General features: G+C 43.0%; 1 protein-coding gene across 3 annotated transcripts in view; it reads left to right on the top strand.

The window, feature by feature from the left end:
- The window catches only part of rab27b (RAB27B, member RAS oncogene family), a 40,861-nt gene extending 19,877 nt beyond the window's left edge, over nt 1-20,984 (top strand). For all 3 annotated transcript variants that reach the window (XM_061215615.1, XM_061215616.1, XM_061215617.1), the window contains 5 exons: nt 14,693-14,864; nt 17,375-17,460; nt 18,299-18,402; nt 19,511-19,634; nt 20,772-20,984. In XM_061215615.1, the coding sequence (XP_061071599.1) occupies nt 14,693-14,864; nt 17,375-17,460; nt 18,299-18,402; nt 19,511-19,634; nt 20,772-20,958 (673 nt within the window). In that variant the 3' untranslated portion in view covers nt 20,959-20,984. The remainder of the gene's footprint in view (nt 1-14,692; nt 14,865-17,374; nt 17,461-18,298; nt 18,403-19,510; nt 19,635-20,771) is intronic.
- The last annotated feature ends 2,006 nt before the right edge of the window (nt 20,985-22,990 follow it).

Genomic DNA, 22,990 nt, shown 5'->3' with positions numbered 1-22,990 from the left:
TAATATAAGGCGACAGGCTGCTGGTTCTGAAGTTCTTTTCGCCCTGAGTCACCATCTCTTCAAGGTGAATTTACTGTGTAATGAACGCCTTTAATTGATCAACTAAGAGCAACACAAGCCAACACATCCTGAGACTCCAGAGGCCTGTATCGTGAAGCAGGATTACCGATTTAGCTGGATAACTGCACTGAGTAAATCCCGGAACAGCTCTTTTAACTTCAGTCATGTTCCAAATTTGGGAGGGTCCTGGGTTTTACTCCAGTGGATAATCTTGCTTTGTGATACAGGTTTCAGGAGTGAGGACCACTGCTCTACACTACTTATATGTATTTATTTACTTATTTACTTATTATATGAAAGCACCTCAGTGTTGGAGCTTACCTACACAACAATTCACCATGGAGCAGAGAGTGGAGATTAAAAGAAATGTATTTATATTCTAATAAAAATAAAAAAGGGATCTGTGCGAAAGGCTGACTTGTGCTCTAATGTAGTAAATCAAGTGCTACATTTCCAAAGCAGTATGACGTAACTCTACGTCTTACACATTTTCATGTTTTGGCTCTGTACTCCTGCACATTGGATTGTAAATAAAACAATTGGGTTAAAGGGCAGGCTGTCAGCATTCATTTGAGAGTACTTACATCCATATTGGGTGAACCGTGTAGGAATTACAGCCCTTTTTATACACAGTCATTGCAATACCATCAAATTAAGCTGACATTCTGCACTTTTTTACCTCATATTCCTTATTTTATTTCAAATCAAAAGTGCTGAGCCCAAACAGCAAAAATTGTTGTCAGAAAAACTGTCAACACATTTCTGTTATAGGACTGAGCCTGGCTGGTACAGTCTGTGCTTTGAAGAGTAATCATATGATTTATAGATCATAGATCACAAGCTAAATCGTCAGTCATTCATAAAATGCATCAGGTTGCTATCTTGCAACAATATAACCTTTAATAATTTCCTTGAGTAAAGTTATAAAATGTTCTTCGATTAACGTCATATCCTGAATAATGAGAACTACAAATCAGTTGCGGGGTGCTCATTGTGAATTAATTGGGCTTATAGCCAAAAATGGGTCTCTGGCATTCAATTTGGATTCAATCAACAGTCCTTAAGTCTTGACAATTGAGAGCAAGTAGTATGTTACTCTTCAAAAACACACCTCACCATGCTGAGTTTGTACAGAAAAAGCCTCAGACAAAGTTATGGATGAATGTTGATTAAATACAGGCCTGTATCTTTAAGCATTGTGTGACACTAAACTGCTTCATCCAGCAGCATAGATGGGTAAAATCTGAGACATGTTAATCAAGTCCTCCTGGATAAGACTGCCTTTCAGGCTAAAGAATACTTTGTATGTCTGTAATAACAGTAATATTCACTCAGTTGGAATAGGAAACAAATGTGATCCAAGTCACTTTGACTGTGGAATGATTGTTGGTGCCAGACAGGGTGGTTTGAATATCTCAGACATTCCTGATGGATTTTTCCTTCAAATTTTTGAAATCCCGAGTCTTATTTTATCAGCCTCATCTCTCACATTCTCGGTCAGCTCCAGTGAGAACAGAACATCATATGATCCAGTGCGCATGCAGCCAGCCACTGCCTCTGAGTCCACTCAAGCAGTTATTACATTACAGGTATTTAGCTGATGCATTTATCCAAAGTTACTTACAGATGATTAGACTAAGCAGTGAGCAATCCCCCCCTGGGAGCAATGTGGGGTTCCAGGCTGCCTTGTAGCCGAGTGGTTAAGTTGGAGCTTATTACGTTGGAACTTATTATTATAGTTATAAGTTATAGTTATATTTAACATCAAAACATAAACATAAATTTTAACCAATTTTATGCTCCATTTGTTTTGGTTTCCTGCCAAGTTTGAGTGGCCGTTTGCATTCATAGACCACTCTCATCCCAGTGACATCCTCCTTCAGCTCAGGAGAGCTCATACTGTAATACTGAACACTATGAGTACAGTGAGGAGCAGAGGTAGTTGGCAGCACTTGCATGTTGACAATGAAAAAATGCGTGCATTAATGCGGAATATGTGATGACCGCAGAAAACAAACGCGGTAAACGTTACTATGGCGCTTCGGTGGGATGGTTTTATTAATCTGAAAAGGCGCTTAGTACTATACAAGCGTGAATCAGGTAGGACAGGACTTGTTGTCTCTTTGATTTAATATTACCTGCGCTTGTAAATAGACAGTAGAGATAACAAAATTATATTATTATTATTTCTTCATGTTGCTTCTAACAACATCCGGTTTGTCCCTCTGCTACGGAAGGAAGCTAAACGCTGGGAAAATTCAGCTAGCGGCAGACGGGGGTCGTGGTGTGAGGTATTAAACACTGGCAGAGGCAGAGCTTTCTCCTTGAAATACATTGCATACCCGGTTTGCCAACGACTGCATACCGCTACTATGTGAACACAGCCTGTAGCCTACTGGCTACGGTACATGACTAGGATGCAGAAGGTTTATGGTTGAAGCTCCGGTGTAGCCACAATAACATGCGTGCGGCTGTTCAACAAGGCCCTTAACCCCACTTTGCTCCAGGGGCGATTGTCCCCTGATTAGTCTAATCAACTGTAAGTCGCTTTGGATAAAAGTTTCAGATAAACAAGTAATTATTATTATTATTATTATTGTTATCATTATTATTGAATGCAGTATTAAGACCACAGTCTTCTCCACATACAGTCACTGCTGGCGTGGGCATAACTGCCTCCCAGGCACTGCTGTGACCAATCACGTGTTGCTCTGCGCCACTACCAACCACAGTCATAATTGGGACAATCAGGGTCGGGTTCATCGCGGGCTAGCATTGTGGCCCCCATAGGCCGAGTACTTTCACCAGTGCCTGATTTTACAAAGCTTATGATGAGTCATGGTGCAGCCTGTAGCGTAGTGTTATGGTCCAACCTGACAAAATGAGGGAGACCACACAGGGAAATTACAAGTTAAAGAGAGACTTTATTAAATTAAACTAAATTAACACAAAGACAAAATGTGGTGTGAAAGTCGTTATCGTCAGTAGTGTAGATGAGTGGATGTGTGAAAAGTATTTGTCTTGCACAAAACCCAAAAAGAAACCAGAAAGGGGGGGCATCTGTGAGGAGAGAGAGCCCCCTCAGACAGGAAACAGGCCCTTCTTAAACTCAGCGGCTGCCCACTGCCCCTACGTAACTAGGATGGGTCAAACGCAGAGGACAAATTACCCCATGGGGATGAATAAGCAATGAAGAGCATTATTACGGTTTTAGTGTTTTGCAGGTTTCCGTATTTATTTTGATTGTTTCTGATCTCGTCACGGTTTAATTAGATTGAGATTCCCGCTGAATCTACTTGAATTGAAAGCAGATAGGTGTTACGTGTAATGCCAGCCGATATTGTGAGACGATCATTTTAAATTAATTTCTCCCTCTCAATCGCTTCTCAGTCATAGATCATTCTGGAATGGCCTTTTGACCTCTGAATGACCGTAAAGAAGGTGCTCACTCGACCTCATCATTCAGCCCGTTTATTGTGGGTTTGTTTGGTCAATGTTTGTTTGGGCAGTTGAAATGGTACTTCCCTCTAGGGCACTTATCCCTGGTTATGGGTATGCACTTTGCACTTTGTTGTACGTCGGTCTGTATAAGAGCATCTGCCAAATGCCATTAATGTAATGAAATGTCAAACATGCTGCTTCGTGGAGCCTGGCAGAATTAGGTCTGATTAATATAACTCCACTTGTGCATCATCTGAGATTGCATTCAACATACATTTACTTTTATACTGTGCACTCTCAAGAAAAAGGAGCAGTACAGCCAAAACCATTTAAGCTTTGTTCATTCATACGCTTCAGGAACATTTTGGTCTGTATAAAACCCTTAATTACACACAAATTGCCCTATAATTAGCATAAATACTGCATTTAGACAGTAGACCTCTTCATCTTTCACACCTCGGCATACGGAACACGTAGCGTGCTTTATGAGTGATTTAGCGGATAAAGGCTCAGTGAATGTCACTGAAAATGGCGGAGAGTGTCCTACTGAGCGTTGCAGTCATACTAAACACACCTCTTAAGCAGCTGCTCTCGCTTGCTTTTGAGAGCCTTTCCTCAAAAATGCCAGGCTCCATCATATCATATTGTGTATATCATATACCCTAGCTGTCATGTTGAATTGTATTTATTACCTAGATAATGAATAACTCTGTGGTCTTGAGAAAACTAAGTCATTTAAATGTAAAACCCAATCCTCTGGAAAGAGGCTTAAGTAATGAATTGAATTATAACTACAGTGACCCGGTCCCAAAACCAATATCCAAAGTTTTGAGAGAATAAGCTGGATTTTAAGCAATGACATTTTCCAAATTCCAAGCCATCATGCTCAGATTTTTAATAATGTTTGGTACAGTGTCAATATAAAATGTCTTCAAATAATTTCAGACTGTACAGGTAGCAACAGCAGGAACAGAATCACCTGGCCACTGCAGCAAACAAGTAGAAAAGTTCCCCCTACTCAACCTCTGTGGCAAAATACTGAGACAAAACATAGTCCAAAGTTGACTGGTGCAGAATCTTTCCTCTTCTTTTTTGGCTTCAAATGGGGTAGGAGTTACAACATTTGATAATAATAATAATAATAATAATAATAATAATAATAATAATAATATGTTATGTTTTTATCCAAAGCGACTTACAGTTGGTTTACGAGTAATACACCTCACAAACCAAAAAGGGCTAAGGCTAGAAGCATTGTTGAGAAGGACAAAGCAATGCTCAAAAATCCAATCAGCAAACAAATCAAACGGGCTAGGCGACTAGTCACTAGGTCACTAGGCTAAAGGCTGCCCCTGGGGCTGCCCAGTATACTGGAGTATACTGGTATAGTCCCACCTTCACACATACATCTTCCCATGAGGGGATTGGTCACTGACCAACTGTAAAATCTCTGCAAATGACAACTGGTTTTGAATGGTCAACGTATATATTATACTTGTCTATTGTGGGTTATATTCGGAACTCTATGGCACAACTATGTATATTCATTGAACTAGTATCGATAGGGTTTAGGTCTTGCTCCAGTCATTGTGTGTATTGAATTTCCAGCCAATCAATAATGCTATTTAGCACAAGTTGGAATTCAGGTTCTGTTGGCTACAAGTTCAGGCCAAACTAGGCAAGAGTAAGGATCGTGAGCCATTTGCTGGTGTAATACAAAATCCATGAGACCAACTGCACATGCTGAATTGCTCATTGACAAGTCGCCTTCAAGTTTTGTTTAAAAGCACGTCAGTACCAGCACAACCTGAACTATCCTAAATGGATAAACTGATCCAAACTCATCACGCCATGGCCTGCTGGCATCCGTGCTCCATCTCTGTGTAGAATCGATCTCACACAGAGACACATGGCGCTTAACCTTTCTGCCTGACTGGAGGTGGTGCTGCTACAGGTGTTGGCCCGGCCCCCACAGAGGGATGGAAAGTCCCCTGGTGCACACAGTAAATACATGTAGACAGTCTGGAGAGCAATTAAGAGAGACTTTCCCATGTGATGATACACACGGGGCTCATTTCAATCGCTTATTTTCCTTTTCTTTTTTCTTTTCCTTGCTCCTTTTTTACTTCCTAGCTCCAGCCATTGAGAGAGGCTGGAAAAATAAGTGAACACAGGGAAATTGAGAAAATGTGAATTAGGCAAACAACTTCCGCAAAGGATTCACTGATGGTTCCTTGCTCAAAGGCAAGATTGGAGTTCATAACTTCTACTTCTTGCCCCTAGAAGGAACATCTAATCTGTTAGAATGTCCTTAGAGATGGCGGACCTTCGATTTCCAGGTCAGAAGCAAGGAAAGATATAGAATAAGAAGTAAAATAAGGCATTGGAATGAGTCTTTGGTGGACACCAGTGATGACATCACATGGGAAATGGAGCTATGGGTAGCGAAGGCTCAGGAACAGAACCATGCCTCAAACACTCCTCTTCTGCATATTCCCAAAAACCTTCAACCTGCAACCTTCCTGCCCACCACGCCTCTTCTTTCTTATTCATTTCTATTTCAGGTGCCACTCTCTCTCACTCACTCACGCACTCACGCACTCACTCACTCACTCACTCACTCACTCACTCACACTCACTCACTCACTCACTCACTCACTCACTCACTCACTCACTCACGCACTCACTCACTCACTCACTCACTCACTCACTCACTCACTCACTCACTCACTCACTCACGCACTCACTCACTCACTCACTCACTCACGCACTCACTCACTCACTCACTCACTCACACAGACTCTCACTCACACAGACACTCACTCACACAGACACTCACACACACACACACTCACTCACTCACTCACTCACTCACTCACTCACTCACTCACTCACTCACACACACACACACACTCACTCACTCACTCACGCACTCACTCACTCACTCACTCACACACACACACACTCACTCACTCACTCACTCACTCACACACACACACACTCACTCACTCACTCACTCACTCACTCACTCACTCACGCACTCACTCACTCACTCACTCACTCACGCACTCACTCACTCACTCACTCACTCACTCACACACACACACACACACACACTCACTCACTCACTCACTCACACACACACTCACTCACTCACTCACTCACTCACTCACTCACTCACACACACACACACACTCACTCACTCACTCACTCACTCACTCACTCACGCACTCACTCACTCACTCACTCACTCACTCACTCACTCACTCACTCACTCACTCACTCACTCACACACACACACACACTCACTCACTCACGCACTCACTCACTCACTCACTCACTCACTCACTCACTCACACACTCACTCACTCACTCACACACTCACTCACTCACTCACTCACTCACTCACTCACTCACTCACTCACACACTCACTCACTCACTCACTCACTCACTCACTCACTCACTCACTCACTCACTCACGCACTCTCACACTCTCTCTTAATAGCAAATACCTGCTCAATAAACACACTTGCACTTATTAAATTCATGGCATGGTCCGTAGCTCATGAATGACAAATAAATAGGGACTTTTATTTTAAGATCCATGCTTAAAAAACAAATTGTGCCCATAAATGACTCTCAAGCAAGCGGATTCCTGCCAAAGTTGTACTATTTAAACAGTCAATATAATCGGTGTTACTTTCGGTCTGGAGAAAAGCCTAAAGGAACCGTATGGTAATTTAATCTGATGCACAGCATTTCCACCTCTGATTCTGGCAGTTTCCCCGTTTTAAAGTGTGTGTATTTGCACTGACATTGGAAGGGATGGTGTTAACAGCGATGCGCTTCTTTAAATATCCTGGACAAGTGCTAATTTCCCACATTTTCACCTAAGTCAAACAACTAGGTGAAATCAAAAACACCTCTAATAGTACTAATGCAAATTAAACTGGCATTAAAATAGCTTCACCAATTAGAAAAAATTGAAAAATAATTATTGTATACTTCCATTAGTGTACTCTCAATTTGTCGTAATACTTTCATGCACTTGAAAAATGACAAATCGTGTCCTGACGGAAGGATGCGCTCCAGCTGGAAACACTTGAAATGACCGGAGTCACTGTACGACGAGCAGAGGGGCAAAGCAACATGAACGTTAGGGGGGGGGGGGGGGGGGCAAGGGTCAAGGGTCATGTACGAGTAATACACCGGACAAGCAGCAGCGTTGAACAGGACAAAGCGATGTTCAAAAATCCAATCAGCAAACAAATCAAAATGGGCCAGGCGAGAATCGCATGTGCAAGGCTGAAATGTGCTTTTGTATTGTACTCGGCAGCATTCGTTAGAGCTCCATCATGTCCACTTCAGAGACCCGTTCGCCTCGTCTCTTATAGTGCCGGAGTGTTTACGGTGCAGGCCCGTCGGTGTTATGTAACTGTGTGCGTGTGTATGCCTGCATGTGTGTGTGTGTGTGTGTGTGTGTGTGGGGGGGGGGGGGGGGGGGGGGATAAGTGGGCAACAATACACACAAGAAAACCATGGCAGTGGTGAGCTTTTCTTGACTCCAGGACTGTTAGGGTAAACAGTTTTTTTTTTTTTTTAAGATATTTTTTAGGCCTTTTTCTGCTTTATTGGACAGTATATAGTATAGAGAGACAGGAAGAATGGGAGCGAGAGAGAGGGGAAGACATGCGACAAATGTCAGACGGTCGGATTCGAACCGCCGACGTCGCGGCTCGCAATGAGCATGCGGTCAGTGCTCTACAGGCTGCGCCACCGAGACACCAGGCTAAACAGTTATTGATGGAGATTATTGATTCATAATGGGGCTGTTGCTTCAGCAAAAGGACCAAAGATGTACAGTATATCAATAAAAAATTTTTATTACATTTTATAATAATATTTTCTTTTATCATACCCTAAGTACATTGTAAGAGGCAGTAAGTAGCTTTTATGCAATAATGGTGCAAGTGATGTTCCTTTCTAGATTCTTTTATTTTTATTTTGGGGTTAACTGGGTGCTGTTCAGTTATGGTCACAATGTACTGTAGTAATTTGCTGTACTATAGTATGGGATACACTGTACTTAACCATTTACAAATTCCTAGTATTTTTCTATATTTTTTAGTTCGTCATGGTACATTCTGGTTCAGGCAATCCTTTAAAATAAGCATGTGGCACATAAACATGTATGCAGTGACTGGCCTTGTGAGGGGGGGGGGGGACAGGGGGTACTTACAAAGACATTTAAGCCTTTGTGTTGAAATGATTGATGGAGGAATATTGCTGAAATTGCCACCAGGCCTTTCTAGCTTTGTGGATGAACATCCTTACAGCCTTCTCAGGAACTCGTCAGGTTGTGGGTTAGCGTTGGGAGATTTATGGCCTCTTTCACTTGTGAAATCAGCAACAGCAAGAACAAGATTATGCTTTTGTGCTTTTGTGCTTTTGGGAACACTTAGGCAGGGTAATGAGATGTGGTAGAAAGTCAGTACCTCCCTCCGTACGCTTGATTTATGTAATGGAAGAAAGCTCTCAACCCAAGATGGAAGTGACACGGGGCCCGTGGGTTATTCTTTAGTCACGCTTTCAAAGCTGAAACATTCTATGTGTTAATAGTCGCTTGACTGCAAAAAATTAAACATGGATTTACGCGCATTTCCTCAAGGGAATGGCAAGGAACCGGAAGCAGTGGCCCTTTTTTTTCTCTCTCTTTTGAACCGAAACTTTATTTAATATTCTCAGCGGTTGAAAGCCAAATCACTGCTGCATAAGCATACTTGCATTCATTTTCATTTACATTCATCTTGGTCTCTTTTTTTAGTTTTTGTCAATAAAATTTTCTTAATGATAGCATTAGATGATTTCTGCTCTTTATAGATTTAGCTGAAACGCATAACCTAGGAAAGGAAAACGGACATTGGACGTAATCCGCCAGGACATGTGGAAACTGATCTTCCCGTTTTTAACAGATGAAAATAAGCAGGCATTTATCAGAAAAAAATAATAACGTTTATTATTTATTACTCTCAATGTATTACTCTCAATCACATGACTTACAAATGTGTATATGTTCATCAAATCATCAAATTCATAGTTATCTACTCTAGTGTAGACCGCCTGATCACACTTTGGTAAACAGCGAATGACTCTGGTATTAACATGGTAATACTGCACATTCTGTATTCATCAATATAGCAGTGCAGTGCAGTAATGGCACAAAGAAAGGGCAGGATGACAGGGCCATGGGCAAGTGTATGAATACAGTTTTCCTGTATTCATACACATAGACCAGAGTTTCTACATCCGAAGGGTACGCACTTGAAAAGGTTAATACCTGACCTTGGCATTTAGTAGGTACTTGGTAAGTGGCTGGGGGGTTTTTATTCAGTTTTAGTTGTGGGAAACTTCTGAGAAACCACACTGAAAAAAAGTTTGATTGGATAAATTTAAATAGGGAATAAGGTTTGAACACCTGATGTGTGACTACCTCATGACCTGTCACCTGATGTACAAAGAAAATTAAAAAAGAGATTAAACTCCTGCATAGGGGCGACATGGCTCAGGCAGTAAGAGCAGTCGTCTGGCAGTCGGAGGGTTGCCGGTTCGATCCCCCACCCTGGGTGTGTCAAAGTGTCCCTGAGCAAGACACCTAACCCCCAAATGCTCCTGACGAGCTGGTCGGCACCTTGCATGGCAGCCAATCGCCGTCGGTGTGTGAGTGTGTGTATGAATGGGTGAATGAGAAGCATCAATTGTACAGCGCTTTGGATAAAGGCGCTATATAAATGCCAACCATTTACCGTACTATATGTTGCAAACAACCTTTAATCGAGTTTCAGACACAATCCTTCCTCGGTGTTTATCACTGGATAAATGTAAAATATTTACTTAAGTTTGTTAGTCCTATATTTGTAAGCTCTCAGTTGAAAATCTCTAGGTTAATTTCAATGAGGTGTAACCAACTGAAGTAAAATTTTAGGTTCATGCAATTAATCATTTGTTTGTTTTTTGTTGCCGATTTTCAATGTACCGTAGCTTTTATATGCAGCTTCATTTTACATGTACAGATAACAGATAACAAAATTTAAAAAAATCTTTTTTTCATGTTATGTTGTATTAGACATGACTGTTCAAACTGCATTTAGTAACAGGTACAATCCCTCCCAGTCCAGTGTGGTTGTATTGCCTTTATTGCTTTTCCTACAGACTGCAGTGTTTCTCACGGATTGCCCCGCTCTTATTGCTCCGCAGTATCAGGCTGCTTCACGAAGAAATTTTCATTTGGACCCCTTTCCTGATTACTGGCCATTTGAAATCAGAACAAACTCAATTAGGTCAAAGTGGCATCACACCTCATTTATTCCACTGCCCCCCCCCCCAAAAAAAAACTCTTGCTTTACCCCCAGGGGTACCGTCAGTAATGCTTGTGTTTTCACAATGCTTGTGACTTCAGCGAGACGGCCGCAAACTGGAAGAGCCTACAGTGCATCTGACAGAGAGGAAAGCTGAGAGGGACCTCGCCCAAAATCTATTTAATCTATTTAGCTGCCGCTTTGGACTTTGGTGAGACTAAGCAGGGGACAATCCCTCTCCTTGAGCAATGTGGGGTTAAGGGCCTTGCTCAAAGGCCCAACGGCTGTGTGGATCCTATCGTGGCTACACCGTGGCTTGAACCACCAACTTTCCGGGTCCCAGTCAAGCACCTTAGCCCCTAGGCTACAGGCTGCCCCAGTCATGTACCTTAGCCACTAGGCTACAGGCTGCCACAGTCATGTACCTTAGCCACAAGGCTACAGGCTGCCCCAGTCATGTACCTTAGCCACTAGGCTACAGGCTGCCCCAGTCATGTACCTTAGCCACTAGGCTACAGGCTGCCCCAGTCATGTACCTTAGCCACTAGGCTACAGGCTGCCCCAGTCATGTACCTTAGCCACAAGGCTACAGGCTGCCCCAGTCATGTACCTTAGCCACTAGGCTACAGGCTGCCCCAGTCATGTACCTTAGCCACTAGGCTACAGGCTGCCCCAGTCATGTACCTTAGCCACTAGGCTACAGGCTGCCCCAGTCATGTACCTTAGTCACTAGGCTACAGGCTGCCCCAGTCATGTACCTTAGCCACTAGGCTACAGGCTGCCCCAGTCATGTACCTTAGCCACTAGGCTACAGGCTGCCCCAGTCATGTACCTTAGCCACAAGGCTACAGGCTGCCCCAGTCATGTACCTTAGCCACTAGGCTACAGGCTGCCCCAGTCATGTACCTTAGCCACTAGGCTACAGGCTGCCCCAGTCATGTACCTTAGTCACTAGGCTACAGGCTGCCCCAGTCATGTACCTTAGCCACTAGGCTACAGGCTGCCCCAGTCATGTACCTTAGCCACTAGGCTACAGGCTGCCCCAGTCATGTACCTTAGCCACTAGGCTACAGGCTGCCCCAGTCATGTACCTTAGCCACTAGGCTACAGGCTGCCCCAGTCATGTACCTTAGCCACTAGGCTACAGGCTGCCCCAGTCATGTACCTTAGCCACTAGGCTACAGGCTGCCCCCTGTAGTGAGAATGTAAGATGCACTGCGAAGGGAATGGACCAACTTACTGCAGTGCAGGGTGTGTCTTGTTCTTCAATCCCCTCATAAAATAATAAATAAATGCATATTTTACCTTTTTCCAAACTCTACACTTTGGATGGGATACAGGCTACATACTACAGTATGAACTGCCCCAAGATCGCATTATATATTCAACATTGGATTTAATATGAATGAACTCCTATGGCCACTTCCATAAAAATAAGCAGTGAGACTGACTCCTTGGGCAAGAAAATGTCTAAAAAGATGATTTTCTATGTCTCACCCAAGTCTTAAATTCTTCTTTTCCGTAGCAGCGAAGCATCAGTCTCTCATTCAGTCGCCTTATTCTTATCACACATTTTCACCAACTCAAAGACCATTCGTATTTAATGAGCCTGAATGTTTAATGCTTATGGGTGTTGTAACATGACCATTTAGTTCATTATATAACAGCCCTCCAGCCAGTATATACTTTACACTGTAGTGTAGTTTCCCATTGGGCTTAGGGACAGTCACATTTTAAAGCACTGCCCCAAACGCAATTGTGAGGCCTGCAAGCTGCAACCATAACCATGTGCGTGGAGACATTATTAATCTGTAGCCCTCCTTTGTACACCCAGCTATCATCAGCTACTCTATAGTATAATACCAGCTACTCAGCTGTTTCAAAACCTAGCTTGAGCTGGTCAAACCATGTTGAGTATGGAGCTGGTCTAACCGGTCAACCAGCTGCCCAGCTGTTTCCGAACCTGGAAGCAGCCCTATGATACAGCATGTGAGCAGGTCTGCAGTATGGCATGAGAAGGGTCTGTGTGTTTCAGTGGCTGGAAAGGAATGTCCGTCGCATGATCTAGTCTAAATATACCACGCATCGCCACGCAGCCAGACAAACGAAGCATACATCAGACCCTGGCCACTGAGATTATCTGCTGGCCTTTGCCATAACAACGCCGTATGCACTGAACTAATGAGGAGATAATGACTTTATCTAAAACAAGATCTTTCAGTTTGATTTTTCCAAGGTTTGTTTTTAAATGTCCAGCTCTGACATTATTGTGCTTTACTTTTTTTTTGGTTTTGTTTTACATACAGCACAAATGTGAGCTCTTATACGAAGGTCTGAGAAATACTCCCTCTGAGAGAAAATTCAATATTTCTCACAAAGGTCTAATTAAGTTAGCCTTGTAGAATACCTTATTAGTACTGTGACAATGCAAAAATACACAACGTATAATGAAGTCAATGTCGATGCGTCACATTTTAATGCATCTTGCCTGGCTACTTTCCAAACGTATTAGACAAAGGCCTGTGATATACTGGTGAACTGTGCAGTTCTGTCTGCGCAGTGAGGCCCTCCCGGCTGGTCATGAGGACGCAGGGCTGGGAGCTGTCCTCCGTTCTTCCCCCTCTTCTTCCAGCGGATGCTCAGTTCTCTTCCACAAGCCTGCTTCCTGACCTCCATTTGGGTTCAAACATATGTGGGATTTTTTTGTCATTTTTTTTAAAGCAAGTCATGAGACTTCCATTTTCTCTCTTGCGTCATTTAGCCCGTATATGACTCCAAGTTGTGTGTGTTCAAAGACAAAAGGCTTGAGATTGATCTTTTCTGATGTTTGCTGACAGTATGTGAAGTGTGTCTGAGTGAACAATTAGTCCTAGTGAAGTCCTTGCTTTTATCCAAGACTAATAATCTGTGAGCAGGTTAACATTGATTTTGGAACAGGTGTTTAATACAAACTGAAATACTAACAACTTCATCACCCGAGGAATTGAGTTTAACATTTAATTCCCCCTCCTTGAGCCACATCAATAATACTGAGATCATTGGAATCACCATCAGTATCACATTATCATTCTCTTTCAGTCCTGACTGGTCAAGCAACTTGATGTTCCTGTTGTATTCCAGCTCTCTAGACTGGGGGACCATTGGTGTAACCTCTAGCTACCTCCATTTGTGAGAAAACAGACCTACATGTCTTTTTGTTTTCTTTGTGTTTTTTTTCCTAGGCAGGAACAGGCATGACTTCTGATTATCTTAATTGATTTATTGGTTTATTTGTAAGGGACAAGCACTAAATGACTACAGTGTAATCTAATGTTGCAATTATTCTGCGTTGCCAAAATTTGGCTTCAACCTTTTACACTTCGCATGCAGCAACATTTAGAAAACCCAGTAAAGTTCATCAAGTATTTATTCCTCTTTCTTATTTTGATGGACATACATTTGAATCCATCCTACTGTTAGTTGCTGAATTGAAGGTGGAGCTACAGAGAATACCTCGCAGTGATTGGCCTGTGTTCTCTACCTCGCAGTGATTGGCCTGTGTTCACTACCTCGCAGTGATTGGCCCGTGTTCTCTACCTCGCAGTGATTGGCCCGTGTTCTCTACCTCGCAGTGATTGGCCTGTGTTCTCTACCTCGCAGTGATTGGCCTGTGTTCTCTACCTCGCAGTGATTGGCCTGTGTTCTCTACCTCGCAGTGATTGGCCTGTGTTCTCTACCTCGCAGTGATTGGCCTGTGTTCTCTTCCTCGCAGTGATTGGCCTGTGTTCTCTACCTCGCAGTGATTGGCCTGTGTTCTCTACCTCGCAGTGATTGGCCCGTGTTCTCTTCCGCGCAGGTTCTGCACAGTCAGCACTATGACTGATGGTGACTATGATTACCTCATCAAGCTCCTAGCTCTTGGGGACTCTGGAGTGGGGAAGACCACCTTCCTCTACAGGTATACAGACAACAAGTTCAACCCCAAGTTCATCACCACAGTGGGAATAGACTTTAGGGAAAAGAGAGTGGTAAGTGGATTTTTCCCTTCATTTTTGTCTTTTCAGGTCTGCACATTTCAGCGTAACATCACTGTGGATTTTAACCCAGACTTAGCAGTTGCTTGTATGCAGAGAGCCTTGGATGTATGTCAAAACGCCTTTAACCCATTTAATAGGGGGGCAGTGTCAGCTCAGGAGATAAGAGCAGTTGTCTGGCAATTGGAGGGTTAGCAGGTAAATTCCCCACCTTGGTTGTGTTGAACGGTGGGGCGCTTTGGATAGAAGCACAATATAAATACAGTCCATTTACAGCTGGGTATTTTTACTCAAGCAATGCAGGCTAAGTACCTCCTCAAGGCCAGATCTTGTACCTTGCACAAGAAGTACCTTGTAGAAAGGCTTGATCGCGGTTAGAAATAAAACTCTCATCCCCAGTTCCTCAACCATTATACTACACTGCTGCCATAGTGGTCTGGACCACTGCCATGCACTGGACCACTGATCATAAAACAATGTTTGGTATACATCCAAATGGCTATTTATATGTATATAGCAATGTACAGTATGGTATAGGTTATGACTAAAATAAGTGCGGTATAGATACAGTGTCAGATACAACTCAATTCTACAGCAAAGACAATTTAGAAGACCCATGGAAACAAGGGGATCGACTCAGAATACATTCCCAAGCCTGGGCACTTAATGTTCCCCCATTAGAACACACTGAAGCTCGGTCTGGATGCTTCTAAAGAATTACAGGGTAAAAACAGAGGTTTACTTCCGGACACAAAGTTAGCCGGTGGAATGACTTGCACGTATACCTGTGTGTGTGTGTAGGTCTCCGTATTGGCCTTCAGTCTTGAACATTGCTGTCTTTATCCCTCCTGTTCTCGACGGATGAATACATTAGTGCAGTGACTCACGGGTTAGGATTATTATTCTCCCGTTCTTCATCCTCGTTTCCGCAGTCAGAGTGAAAGTGTTAGAGGGCGCACTAACCTCGTACCTCGCACCTCGTCCACACGTTGCGATAATGAGAGAGCATTTGCATTCCCTTATAACACCAGTCACATGTTTTGCCGTTGACATCCTGCGCAGTTTGCCACTGGCGTCATGCGTCTGTGACACACTGTTGCCAGGGTTACTGTAGGTTATCATGTAGGCAGGGTTGGTGAAAACACGTACATGGGTTGCCTCAAGTCCCACAAATGTGAACTAAGTGTAAAAATATTATTCCGGTCCAATTAACAGGATTAGCTTTCTGAAAGCTGTTCTGGTTTTATACTCAGTATTGTAATTTGAGTGTTCTTTCCAGTCAAAGACATTTGTGTGCTAATAACGGTAATCAAGTTAATCACTTTGTGCTTATTACTTTTGCTAGTTTATAAAAATCATAGTGAAACAAAATGGAGAATCAAGACTGTTCGTAGCTAGTTCTACATGCATTGTGATGTATGAATAATGAATAGTATTCACAGTGTTATATATTTTTATTTTATTTATTTTACCCATGTACCTCTGACATTATGGGATTCTCCAACAAATCTTCTCTAGTAATTACGGGTTTCTTGAAACTTACAGTAATAACACTTAAATGCACTGTAGTTGTGCTTCATATGCCGCATATTGCTTGTGTTATCATTACATAATCAGACTCACCTTAAATGTCATCATCTGAACTGTTTTCTAGCAAGTCCTTTACAGTATAGGTCCTGCTAAAAATCCACAGCTGATTATTTAAATCTTGGTGCAAAGAATGAGACTGGTGTGGGTGTTGGAGTGCGCTGGAAGTGCTGTTGATACTGGGACGGCCTGTAGCCTAGTGGCTAAGGTACATGACTGGGACGGCCTGTAGGCTAGTGATTAAGGTACATGACTGGGGCAGCCTGTAGGCTAGTGATTAAGGTACATGACTGGGGCGGCCTGTAGCCTAGTGGCTAAGGTACATGACTGGGGCAGCCTGTAGCCTAGTGGCTAAGGTACATGACTGGGACAGCCGGTAGCCTAGTGGCTAAGGTACATGACTGGGGCAGCCTGTAGCCTAGTGGCTAAGGTACGTGACTGGGGTAGCCTGTAGCCTAGTGGCTAACTTACATGACTGGGGCAGCCTGTAGTCTAGTGGCTAAGGTACATGACTGGGGCAGCCTATAGCCTAGTGGCTAAGGTACATGACTGGGTCAGCCTATAGCCTAGTGGCTAAGGTACATGACTGGGGCAGCCTATAGCCTAGTGGCTAAGGTACATGACTGGGGCAGCCTATAGCCTAATGGCTAAGGTACATGACTGGGGCAGCCTATAGCCTAGTGGCTAAAGTGCTTGACTGGGGCAGCCTATAGCCTAGTGGCTAAAGTGCTTGACTGGGACCGGAAAGTTGGTGGCTCAAGCCCCGGTGTAGCCACGATAAGATCCACACAGCTGTTGGGCCCTTAACCCCACATTGCTCCTGCTGAGTCTAATCAACTGTATTTTGCTTTGTATAAAAGCGTCAGCTAAATAACTGCAATGTAATTATTTTTGTGTGTTTCTCTGGGGGTGTTCAGGTATACACGGCAACCAACTCCAATGGGACCACAGGGAAGACTTTCAAAGTGCACCTTCAGCTCTGGGACACGGCGGGGCAGGAGAGGTAGCTATCCTCAGAGAACGGGACCGTGACCGTGATACACAGAGGTTAAGGGGCTCACACTGTCAGAACCGGACCACAATGCGACCCACACACAGAGGTTAAGGGGGTCACACTGTCAGAACCGGACCACAATGCGACCCACACACAGAGGTTAAGGGGGTCACACTGTCAGAACCGGACCACAATGCGACCCACATGCAGAGGTTAAGGGGCTCACACTGTCTCGCTCTTAACTGTGATCATGAATCACTTTCTGTTTGGAGCTTCTTTAATTAAGTTGGGTGTACTGAATTCTATGTATGTTAATGGCCAGTTAGTCTGAATTTTCAGCGAGAAATTCAGATTCCTTATCATCTTGATTTTCATTAAGTTTTCCTGGTGGGTTTATCCAGGTTTTTCAGGTTCCCTGGGTAAGAACTTTAGTATGACCGGTCTTACATTTTGTTGTTAAATGCAGCATAACCTGCCACCCTGACTAGTGTTTGGAGTCATTCAGTTGTGCATTTTCCCGAGTTCAGGATTTGCACACAGACGAAATGTCCCTGTTGTGCAAAAGTGAGAGGATGCTAAAAACATTCTCCTCTGAAGGAGTTCAAACACTACAGTCATTTCACACTGACTCCATAGGGACTCGAATGAGACATGCCCTTTCCTGTCACACCGCTCACACAGATTACTTCAGTGTGAGCATTCAGAAATGATCCATACGTGTGTATTTGCATGGCCAGGTTACTTGAACAGCGATTACACCGTATAACCACCGTGGTTGTGCCAGTGTAATGTACTATGGAGTGGCACAGTGCCCTTTCATTAGACAGCTGTTCTCCGTGTCTTTCAGATTCCGGAGTCTCACGACGGCCTTCTTCAGAGATGCCATGGGCTTCCTGCTTATGTTCGATCTCACCAGTCAACAGAGCTTTCTGAATGTCAGGAACTGGATGAGTAAGTCACATAGCGCAAGAGCCCGAGGGTCAAAACACGCTATGTCATCAACTGTAAATAGCGCATGTCAAACATGCTACTTCACCACTTTTCTTTTATGCTTTTAATTATTTGTGATTGGCATTGCCTTCTAAGGCCATGAAATTCATTCATGTCTGTCTGTCTGTCTGTCTGTCTGTCTATCTATCTATCCATCCATCCATCCATCATCCATCCATCCTCTAAACCACATATTCCTGGTCAGTATTACTGGGGAGATGGAGTCTATCCCAGTAAATGGGCAAGAGACTGCACTCTCAGAAATAAAGTGACAGTGGAGGTACATTTTTGTTCTTCAAGAATCAAATTTCACATAATATACCCCGGACGTACAGTAATGTTCTCTTTGGGTACAAATTAGTAGGTTTTCATAATTTCATAATTTACAAATGAATGATATACTCTATTACTGGATAATGGCACAATTATATGCACCTACAGGGTACTGCGGATACCCCTACCACGAGCATTTGTACATAATGTACAGCATGTTTTTATGCCTTTATTTCTGAGAGTGAGGGATACCCCTGAGCAGGCTGACAGTCACAAAGCCCACACACCATTCACTCACACATTCACACCTATGGGCAGTTTAGAGTCTACAGTTAGCTTAGTCTGCATGTCTTTGGACTGTGGGAGGAAACCGGAGCACCCAGAAAAAACCTACACTGACACAGGGAGAAAGGAGCTTGGTCAGGAATTTAACTGGGTACCTTCTTGCTGTGAGGCGACAGTGCAGCTGACCTCACAATTGTGCCACCCCTCATTTCAAATTGATACTTTGAAGATGTTTTACCTTTGCGTTTTGCTTTCCAGTCATAAGGTAATGCAGCTTGTTAGCTTTAAATAACAGAACAATAACAGTTAGATAGACTGTTATGATTTAAGTACAGTGCACAGGTATATTATATCCATGAGTTGTGAACAGAAATGGGAATATTAGATCCATGAAAGCCTCTGCTTAAAATGGAACGTCACTTCTTCTTCTTCAACTTTTCAGTCTTTTATGCCATTTATATATCATTGTTTCAAACAACCAAATGAATCACGACTCATTTGTGCATTTCAGGTCAGCTCCAGGCCAATGCGTACTGTGAAAATCCAGACATAGTATTAGTCGGCAACAAGGCGGACCTGGCAGATCAGAGAGAAGTACAAGAGAAGCAAGCCAAGGAGCTAGCGGACAAGTACGGGTAAGTGGGGCCTATACTCTACCACTATGAATACAACTGAACGCCCATCAAACTGGGCACATTTCTCACTTCCCATTGAGAATGACACTGACTAGTTGTCAAAATACAAAAGGGGGTGACATTGGCTCAGGCGGTAAGTGCTCTTCTGGTAGTCAGGAAGTTGCCGGTTCAAGCCCACTCTGGGTGTGTCGAAGTGTCCCAAGACACCTAACCCCCAAATGCTCCTGACGAGCTGGTTGGTGCCTTGCATGGCAGCCAATCGCTTTTAGGTGTGTGAGTGTGTGTATGATTGGGTGAATGAGCATCAATTGTACAGCGCTTCGGATAAGGGCGCTATATAAATGCCAACCGTTTACCATTTACAAAAAGAACGCTTCTTTTAAACGTTGGATGTCAGTTTCCACAGCAACCGTAATGATGAAAATGCCAGAGCGGTAAAGAAAGAGGCATTGATTCTAAAAGCCTTTTATATTGTTATCAATAGTGAACCATTCTGTGATGAACAGATATATTAAAAAATTGCATTATACTGTATATCTTGACATCCTATATATTTGGCCTGATATGAAAAAAACAGTTTAGTATCCAGAAAACGTTTTCCTTGTTTTTTTTACAATGCAACACCAAGGTACGCATTACACATAATTTTTTCCTCAACTTCTTGAATTGCTTACAGATCTTTATGAATGCTTTTGTTACAACCTATTGTGATTTTTGAAGTGGAAAAGTGTCTTTGTATGAGATACGAACTGTAAAGCTCATAAGCATCATACTGTATTTATCAAAAAAAGATTATATCATGATAACAACAATACTATGAAAACATGTCACACAAAAAATGTTCCACACCTGATAAGGATGAGTAAAGAAAGCAGTCTAAACTAAAACTAAATGCACTTTCTTCTATTCGGCCAATACTTAATCGTTTAAGCATATTCTAGCTGCATTAGCATCCTTGTAAGTAGTGCCATGAAAGTATTTACTGGAAAATAAATATCAGCTTTACTCATATTGACTCGGTTGTCCCTGCAAAAAGAGCCGTATTGTGCACAACCCACGTAGTGTACCGAAGCCATCAGCAGCGCTCGGAGAACATGAACAAGAGGTCCACACCCCGTTCCCTCTGGTTTCTGGCAGGATCCCGTACTTCGAGACGAGCGCGGCCACGGGTTCTGAAGTGGACAAAGCGGTGATCACGCTCCTGGACCTGGTGATGAAGCGCATGGAGCAGTGTGTGGACAAGCCCGCCCAGGAGGCGCCGAACGGGGACGGAGCCAGCAAGCTGGCGGCTCCCCCGCCCAGCGAGAAAAAGTGTGCATGCTAGGCTGAATCTACACACACCCCCTCACCGCCGCCCCGAACCCTCACCCCCCCCCCCCCCCCCACACGTACAGAGATACACTCCACCGAACCCTCACCCCCCTCCCCTCCACACGTACAGAGATACACTCCTCTCACGAGACACGTACACTTCACCCCACAGAGGCACGGCCATTTTGAAAGATTCTTGTCTGTTTGGGCTTGGCTTCTTGGTGCGTTTGGACCCCTTGCTTTAGCCACTATTTAACAGTAGTTATGAGGTCCATCGTGCTGCCGTTTTCCACCACGATGAGAGCCTGCCTGTTGAATCATGTCAGTCTGCTAAAACTGTAGATTTCCTCTCTAGGACTTGAAAACAGCCTTGTTATTTGACTCCATACTATATTTGGTTTTTTTACGCATTTGATGTTATATATTAGTGCCCATTACTCAAGAATGTGTTACTATACGATCTATGATATGGGCAAAATCGTCTTACTTTCAGCATTTGTTCTCACATGGACCACTAGGGAACCCAGTATCTCTTGGAATTAGATGAGGTCATCTACTAAAAATGATTTACAGAAAAAATCTAACGTTTCTCGCTGTGATGTAATGAAGATCATGTGACTATGCTCCAATAGGCAGTTTGCATTTAAATATTTGTAAATAGGTGTGCTTTTAACCAATGGTGGGGCCGTGATTTGTCCTTTAGTTTCTTAATGTGAAAGACACCAAGACAGTTTCCCAGAATTCCATCTGTTTCATGTTCTATAATGGAGTGAACCTCTGTGTCTGCCACCGTTTAAGGAGAGTGTGACAGGGTATCATTGCAAGACAGTGATTCGTCCTTAAATGTCCTTATGTATAAGCTGCCAAGAGACTTAACATGGCCTCTGTATGTCCGTCACTGCTTAAGGGAACACTGCCGAATCAGTGGACCTCTTTAGCTCTAGCTGCCTAGATTAATAACTGACAACTGCTGTTTTTGTGCCAAAACTCATCCTATTTTTATTACAGTTAGTTCAGCAGTATCTGCCTTTGTACACGAGGCCTTTGCAGTGTCATAGCAACCAACATAGCATGGAGATATTGCACACGTTTTTCTCTAGCACTGGAAGTATTACAGAACCTCACACCTCAGTCCTGAATTCATTCTTGTGTACTGTAAGATTCATCCGCCTCATGGTATTCCTGAATGCAGCTGCAGAGACGGTCTCCCTTCACTTGCATCGGTTTTGTAAAGCTACAGTATTCTTTTGAGACTTTAAAATCACGTGGAAGCGTCGGAGACAAAACAAAAATGACAGTTCTGAAAAATGTTCTTCTTTGAAAAGAAAGGTGTTCAAGTGTAATCTTTGTGCTATAATTGGGCGAAGTGGGAATTGTGTGTGAAATCAATCATGTAAGAACATTTAAAATTTTTAAAGATCCAAGTTTTGTGATGTACTGTAAGTTTACAGTAGTAGCAAAGTTTGTGCGACTTTTCTTTTAGTATTGCTGTTCAGGCTGCCCATGATGTGTAACTGTATGTGTTTGAACAGACTATTTCTCTTTAAGGATTTTACCAGTAAAACACTGAATATTCTCTGTTTGCATGTCAAGAAGATGAGAACACCGGTATTTTTCTACTTTAGATACTATTTTACCAGAATTATGGCCTCCAGTTTGGGACATGAATGCTTGTCTTCAAATGGGTTTCTGTAAACTGTACACAAAATAACAGTAATATTAGTTACATATAAATATATATGAGAATCTGATTGAAACATCTTCCCCATACCTTGAACATTCACTTGTCTAATTCCGCCTGATTTGTGATTTGTGACAACTGACACTGAAGGATTAGTTTCCATTTAATTTATCCAACCAAATCAGAATTGATGAATGACCCTAGAAGGCGTATGGAAATCTTAGATTTCCATATCTTTGAGAACTAATGTATTATAAATTTTCTCTTCTCTTAGAACAGAACCAGAAATAAATGTGTTGGACTGTGTGCATATCCTATAGGCATGTGAATGTGATGAGACTAGGCCCAGTATCATCCGTATACA

The sequence above is a fragment of the Conger conger genome, chromosome 12 (genome assembly GCF_963514075.1).
Source record: "Conger conger chromosome 12, fConCon1.1, whole genome shotgun sequence".
NCBI lineage: Eukaryota > Metazoa > Chordata > Actinopteri > Anguilliformes > Congridae > Conger > Conger conger.
This window is presented reverse-complemented; position numbering and strand designations above follow the sequence as displayed.